Source organism: Phacochoerus africanus, chromosome 7, assembly GCF_016906955.1.
Source record: "Phacochoerus africanus isolate WHEZ1 chromosome 7, ROS_Pafr_v1, whole genome shotgun sequence".
NCBI classification, from domain to species: Eukaryota; Metazoa; Chordata; class Mammalia; order Artiodactyla; family Suidae; genus Phacochoerus; species Phacochoerus africanus.
Window position 1 is genome coordinate 25,271,429 of NC_062550.1, and position 7,272 is coordinate 25,278,700.

General features: G+C 50.4%; 1 protein-coding gene across 5 annotated transcripts; it reads left to right on the top strand.

The window, feature by feature from the left end:
- Positions 1-20: 20 nt before the first annotated feature.
- Positions 21-7,162, top strand: NABP2 (nucleic acid binding protein 2). Of its 5 annotated transcripts, none has more exons than XM_047786913.1 (7): positions 21-317; positions 2,065-2,166; positions 2,574-2,712; positions 2,818-2,889; positions 3,078-3,159; positions 3,254-3,317; positions 6,628-7,162. In XM_047786913.1, the coding sequence occupies exons 2-7, from the start codon at positions 2,088-2,090 to the stop codon at positions 6,825-6,827; spliced, it is 636 nt and encodes a 211-aa protein (XP_047642869.1). In that variant the 5' UTR covers positions 21-317; positions 2,065-2,087; the 3' UTR covers positions 6,828-7,162. The 5 variants fall into 5 exon arrangements, with proteins under 5 accessions (XP_047642869.1, XP_047642871.1, XP_047642874.1 ...); XM_047786915.1 differs by lacking the exon at positions 21-317 and adding an exon at positions 328-670; XM_047786918.1 differs by lacking the exon at positions 21-317 and adding an exon at positions 1,429-1,640.
- Positions 7,163-7,272: the final 110 nt, after the last annotated feature.

A 7,272-nucleotide genomic window follows, 5' to 3' on the forward strand; every position in this document is an offset into this window, starting at 1 on the left:
AGCCCTGGGCTAGAAACCACGAGCGGCCAACGAGGAGAGTGAAGGCTAGCCAGGCCTCCGTTCCACACCGGAAGTCTTTTTGGTCCCAGCGAGAACTGTATAGCCATTTGGGAGGAAGGACTCTATGTTCTTCCATGCTTGAAAGTCAGGGGCCGAGCTGGAGGCCGACTCTCCCGGAGCGCGAGACTTCTATTTCGAAGGGTGCACCGGTTCCGTGCCCTAAAGCTGATGCGGCTTGGTGCGAGATCGTCGCTAGGAGGCTGGCCTGCAGTGTGACCTGCCGTCTGCCCGGCCCCTCTCCCGTTTCCAGAGCTGTGGTCAGCATCCCGGAGCCGATCTTATGACTCATAGTCATGGGAATGGATACTGTAGTCAACAAGGCGACCCCGGGTTGGGGAATGAGGGAGTGTCTGATCGGAAAACTTTGATCTAGGGTGCTCAGCGGGTTGCCTGCCTCTCCTAGTTACACTTCTGCGATATTTACGTCGACCTTCCGAACGCTCGTACAGTTCCTTGAAACACCTAAGGGGAGAGAGGGAGATAAAATGCTCCTCTTCTGGGGTTGTGGTTTGATTTCCTTAGGGTACAACACCGTGGCTGGGGGTGTGGGCGGGAGAGAACCTGAGCTCCAAGGAAAGTCAAGGTGGAGTCTAAAGCCCTCTAGGAGAAGGTAAGGGATTGATTAAGCAAACCAAAGCATTACAATCATATAGCCTCTTAGGCTAATCTGATATTGAGCAGTATTTATTATGGATAGCAAATAGTAATACACATGTATGTACATTGTTTATATGTGATTGGTTTATACACTTTACAGAGCTAGCTACCTTTTGTTGACTATGAAACAAGTCTCAAAGGGAACTACAGATTAGGGCTTCTTCAGCCCTCAGGGGGGACCCTGAGATCTAGTGAGATAAGTGCATTAGAAACTGATTCAAACTGTGAGGGGGACTAATGCAAATGTTGTTCTCTGTGCTCCAATTCCATTACTTCCAAAGGATGTGGGTGTGTGTCTATTGTCTCCCGTGTGAGTGCGACTTTCTCCAGAGACCTTGACCAAGCTGGATAATGCATGAAAGATGAGGAATCTAAATCAGGAATAAAGATGCAGGTTAGAGAAATTGGAGAACAGGAGGAAACTGCCTGCTGTGTGCTAGGCACTGCTTTTTATATAACTTCGTTTCCTCGTCTGCAAGATGCAATCATATTTAAGAACTGTCGAGAAAAGAAGTGATGAGCCAGATTTCATACTTTTGTCCGCCGAATTCAAAAACCTTTGGTTCTTTTTCCACTGTGTCAGGTCTAGGAGAGAAAAATCTTAGCGCCTTCTTAGCGCATTCTCCCAGATAGAGGAAAATTGGGACCTGAGGCTCCCCCTGGTGGTCTATGTTTTTCCTTGCGCAGCCAATCCTCCCCGAGGCTCCTTTAATATCTAAAGACCCACCCCGTCCCCGGCGCGTGAATCTCGGATCGCGGTTGGCTGTTTGGGGACGGCGGCGGGACGCGAGGGACGAGCCAGGGCGGTGTTGATTGGCTGGAAGAGGCCCTCCGGGGAACTTCCGGGAATGTTCGCACTCTTGGGTTCCATTGGTCCGCATCCGGCGGCAGCGGGGCCTTTGGCTCCCCCTGCGGGCGGCTTAGTTACGTGCACTGTCCGGCCGGCTGGCTGGGTGGGTGGTGGGCTGAGGGGGGGGCGGGGGGGGATGGACCGGGTGCGCGGTTGTCCAGATGAGGATTCGGGAAGGTTTGGAGAGTAAGATTCCATTCCCTGGCTCTGCACCAGGTTCCCTACTCCTGTTGTCGGCTTCCCCACTTCGGGGCTTGAGACTAAAAGAGCACCCCGGGAGGGAGGCTTCCAGCCCCGAAGCAGCCTATCCAGAGACCCCCAAATTCTGATTTTGAATTTGGAGGCCCCTGAGGAAGTTCGGTTCTACCCTTTTAGAGGGGTTAGAGGGTTTCAGGCTGCCTGACCCTAACCTAGTGTGGTAAGGTAGGCCTTGTGAAGTGGACATGGGGGCAAAGGCTTCAAACGTTGAAATTTCATCCCCTTTTTCCCCCTTCTAGTGGGGTGCTGAGGCTCAAGCAGCATGACGACGGAGACTTTCGTGAAGGATATCAAGCCTGGGCTCAAGAACCTGAACCTCATCTTCATTGTGCTGGAGACAGGTGGCTATGCTGGGGCCCAGGGCCGAATGCGTGGTTTCTCAGGGTCAGGGGGTCTGGAGAAAGAGAACATTACCTCTGATCTTAATTTGTACTTCCTGTGGCAGAGCACATCCTAAGACACTGCTCACTCCCAGTCTCTCTTCTATCCTAGAGAGTTGCATTCCGGTGTGGGGTAGATGGAACTCTTGGCAGATCCAAGCCTCCAGGGCTAAGTGGGTCTCTCTCCACGCAGGACCCTCTCCATGGTGCTGGACCCATCCCCTTTCTCCCCACCTTCTAGGGGTTTGGCTTTGCCTTGTTTGTACGGCTTTTCCCTCATTCCACCAACATCTAGACCTCATCCCTCTGACCTCCACTGCCCCCATTTATTTGACATCCCCCCCACCCCGTTGATCCGTTCCCTCCAGGGCGAGTGACTAAAACAAAGGACGGGCACGAGGTTCGGACCTGCAAAGTGGCAGACAAAACTGGGAGCATCAATATCTCTGTCTGGGACGACGTGGGCAACCTGATCCAGCCTGGGGACATTATCCGGCTCACCAAAGGGTAAGCCACCCGGTGACTTCTGGCTAACCGAGGACAGTGACAGTGAAGCAGGATTAGATTTGACAGTCCTTGTAACTCTGAATCCTGCTTTTTGTGCCCCCACAGGTACGCTTCAGTGTTCAAAGGTTGTCTGACACTGTACACTGGCCGTGGGGGTGACCTTCAGAAGATTGGAGAGTAAGTGCTGTCTTGGGGATTGGAATATAGAAGCACCAGGCCAAGGGGGGACATCTGAGGTCTGCAGGGAGGCAGCACGAGGGCGTGCATTCCTTGTCCTGTAACTGGACCTTTCTGAGGCTTCCAGAGTTGCCCAAGTGCTAGCCCAGAGGATGGGCCTGAGGCTTTGCCACTTTCTCCTCTTGCAGATTCTGTATGGTTTATTCTGAGGTTCCTAACTTCAGTGAACCAAATCCAGAGTACAGTGCCCAGCAGGCACCCAACAAGACGGTGAGTGCCGTGGCCATGCCGTGGGGAAGGAGGGTAAGCCAGGCCAAGAAACGTGGTAGGGAGTAAGGTATGCATATGTTTTTTGGGCCTTCAGGTGCAGAACGACAGCAGCCCCACGGCTCCCCAGCCTGCCACGGGACCCCCTGCCGCTTCTCCAGGTAAACCTGTTCCCTTCCATCCACCGGTCCTCCTGGTTCCCCTTCTCTCCCCAGCCTGGGGAGATGTGTTGCCCTCATCCCTTTTCAAATCTTTCTCTCACTATATCCCCTTCCACCCAATTCTTCTCCCAGTTCTTTTGCAAGTCCCTGGGGTGAAAAGATCTGGGAGCATGTTTCTATTGCTGGTAGAACTCTCTTTTGCCATTACCAAAATGAGAAAAATGAGAGCTATTTCTCCACAAAGGCTGCCCTTTTCATTCTAGCTTGTCCCTCTCTGCTTCTTCCCTGGCAGAACCTTTTCCCCCTTGCCATTTCTATTCATTACGCAGGTCTAATGCACTGTGTTACTTCACATGACTTAACATGGAGTCCACACTGCACCACGTTAACCACTAATAGTTCCCATTCAGGCTATACTTCCTGGCCTGGGAACCTCCATATGCCATGGTGCGGCCCTAAAAAGAGTTTAAAAAAGAAAATAAAATAGGGAGTTCCCGTCGTGGTGAGTGGCTAACGAATCCGACTAGGAACCATGAGGTTGCGGGTTCGGTCCCTGCCCTTGCTCAGTGGGTTAACGATCCGGCGTTGCCGTGAGCTGTGGTGTAGGTTGCAGACGCGGCTCGGATCCCATGTTGCTGTGGCTGTGGCGTAGGCCAGAGGCTACAGCTCCGATTCAACCCCTAGGCCTGGGAACCTCCATATGCCGCAAGAGCGGCCCTAGAAATGGCAAAAGGACAAAAAAAAAGAAAAGAAAAAAGAAAATAGTTCCCATTTAGGGTTTTCTCTCTTTTGAAAACTAAAGGCCCTGCTTCTAGGTCTTACCCCTGGGGATTATGATTCTTCCAGCTTTTCGAAAGCCTCTGCTATTGGTCTCTTGAGGAATTTGCCTACTGCAGATACTCAACTTTGGATTAGAACCACTCAGCAACATCGTTTCCTTCCTCCCCTGACCTCTCCTTAGAAACCTGGTTTTTACTGCTCTTTTCACCTTCTGGGCCATCTCCCAGTGGGCCGTCCTACTCCCGAGGTGTCTGACTCTCTCTTGCCTCTGATCCATGCCTTAGGTTTCTCCCTGTGACACTAGGCTTCAGGCTGCCACTACCCCTTCCTCAGTTTGTGTCTGCATCCCCAGTTACCATGGTTTCCAGAATTGTCTGTGTCAAAGCCACCCAGGGTCATGGTGTTTAAAAAAACAACATTTAGGAGTTCCCGTCGTGGCGCGGTGGTTAACGAATCCGACTAGGAACCATGAGGTTGCGGGTTCGGTCCCTGCCCTTGCTCAGTGGGTTAAGGGTCCGGCGTTGCCATGAGCTGTGGTGTAGGTTGCAGACGCGGCTCGGATCCCGCGTTGCTGTGGCTCTAGTGTAGGCTGGTGGCTACAGCTCCAATTGGACCCCTAGCCTGGGAACCTCCATATGCCGCGGGAGCGGCCCAAGAAATGGCAAAAAAAAAGAAAAAAAAAACATTTAATTCCACCATAAAAATTAGCATCTATGCTTTCAACTGAAAATATGACTGCTATCTATTCTCAGGTCTCTGTAATTCCACAATTTATGAAAATATTTTAAATAAGGTATATTTAAGCCTGTTTGCCCCTAATATCCATTTGCTAAATGTTTATTCATTTTGTTAACTCCTAACGGGATCAGAAGGTTTAACAAAAAACACGTATTTCAGACACAACTTAGAATAGATTTACAAGGAGAAAAAAAAAATTTACCAAAAAAAAAAAAACACGTATGGTATAAAAACTTAATACCTTTCTATACACGCTCCTAATTTTTTCTGCAAATTGAGGAAAGGGTATTGTCCTTCAGTTTTGGCTGCAGATATCTTAGTCCAGTGGAGCAGCAGGGTTCAATAGGCCTATAGTTAGGGTTCATGGTGCCCTGTGTATGTGAAAGGCAGGCCTCTGCCTTCATTTAACAAGAATTTATAGAAGAGGAATGCCAAGGACAAAACACAGCACTTGCCTTTAGGAGCTTGCAGTCCTTGAAGGAAATAGACCCACAGACAATTGTTGTAATGCACTGTGATGGAGTTCCCGTCCGGGCTCAGAGGAGGAGAATCCGACTAGTCTCCATGAGATTTCGGGTTCAATCCCTGGCCTCGCTCAGTGGGTTAAGGATCTGGCATTGCTGTGAGCTGCGGTGTAGGTCGCAGACGCGGCTAGGATCTGGCGTTTCTGTGGCTCTGGCGTAGGCCAGCAGGTGTGGCTCCTATTAGACCCCTAGCCTGGGAACTTCCATGTGCCGTGGGTGTGGCCCCAAAAAAAAGGAAAGAAAAGAAAATACAGTGTGATAAGTGCAGTGATAATGATATGCACAGTTGATGTAGTTCCCAGGAAGCCATCAAACATTGGAAATATTCACAATATTTATTATTTTGGAGGTATGAGAATATGTGTAATAGGTTTTTGGGGGTTTTTTTTGCTTATTTATATTTCCTTAAATGAACATGTATTACTATGATACACACCACACCTTTTTCTTTTTCAAGATCTTTCTTATGTTGGAGTTCCCTCTTGGCACACCAGGTTTAAGGATCTGGCGTTGTCACTGCAGCGGCGTGGGTCACTGCTGTGGCACAGGTTCTATCCCTGGCCTAGGAACTTCCACATGCCTTTGGGTGTGGGGAAAAAAAAAGATTCCTCTTGTATTTTAACACAAAAACTTCAGGCCTGGAGTTCCCATCATGGTGCAGTGGAAACAAATCTGATTAATAACAATGAAGTTTCGGGTTCGATCCCTGGCCTTGCTCAGTGGGTTAAGGATCCGGCTTTGCCATGAACTATGGTGTAGGTCACAAACGCCGCTCGGATCTGACGTTGCTATAGCTGTGGTGTAGGCCGGCAGCTGTAGCTCCAATTGGACCCCTAGCCTGGAACCTCCATACTTGTAGGTGCGACTCTAAAAAAGCAAAAAACAAAACAAAACCTTCAGGCCCTTCCCTTCTCCATGCTTCTCCAATTTTATAGTCACTTTTGGTCAAGAGATATTTTGTCAGTGGTCCTTGAGCCTAGTACTAAACACCTAATTCTAGGTCTGACTCCTAGTGATAAAGAGATGAATAAAACAGAAAAAAAATATCATACAAGGGTTCATGTGGCAACTTCCAAAATAGTGGTATTTTCTCTGGGACTCCATTCCTACAACTTGCACTCTTTGCACTTGGTCCCATGGCCTTAACGTGAAGCCGTGCTTGGTGCAGTGTGCTGCTCACTGGGGCTTGGAGGGAGGCATTGGGGATGGACGCCTCTCCTACCTCCATTCTCTAATTCCTGTGTTTCTTCCCCTTCTCCCACAACTAGCCTCTGAGAGCCAGAACGGGAATGGACTGAGCACCCCTCCAGGTCCTGGTGGTGGCCCGCACCCCCCTCACACTCCCTCCCACCCCCCCAGCACCCGAATTACCCGAAGCCAGCCCAACCACACACCTGCCGGCCCTCCGGGCCCCTCCAGCAACCCTGTCAGTAACGGCAAAGAAACCCGGAGGAGCAGCAAGAGATAGCAGGACCTTCTTCCTCCCTTCTTGCCACCCACCATAACCCAGGTGTCCGCTAGAGAACACAGCTTCCTACTGGACTGCTGGCTTTGGGGGGGGCAGGGGAGTCATAGGAGTGTTTTAGCCACTAAACTTCACTGGAGGGGTGGTAGGCGGTGGCCTTATCCACCCTAAGCCCATATTCCCCTCTTGTCCAGCTGAAGCTGCCTACTTGCTGGGATTCGGGGCCCTCTCTGCCTGCCCTCCCTCCTCTTTAGAAACAACAGTTACAGTCTGTTTCACGTGTGTGATGCGGGAACCTAATTGCATCCCTCCTTCCTAATAAATGTCACTACTCTGTACTGGACTCCTTTGCTTTTCGTGGGAAAATGAAGCGATCAGCAGCTGGGCCTTTGGGACGGGGTGGTGGGGAGGGGGGGATCCTTAGGGGCTGGCGGGGACTTAGGTTACA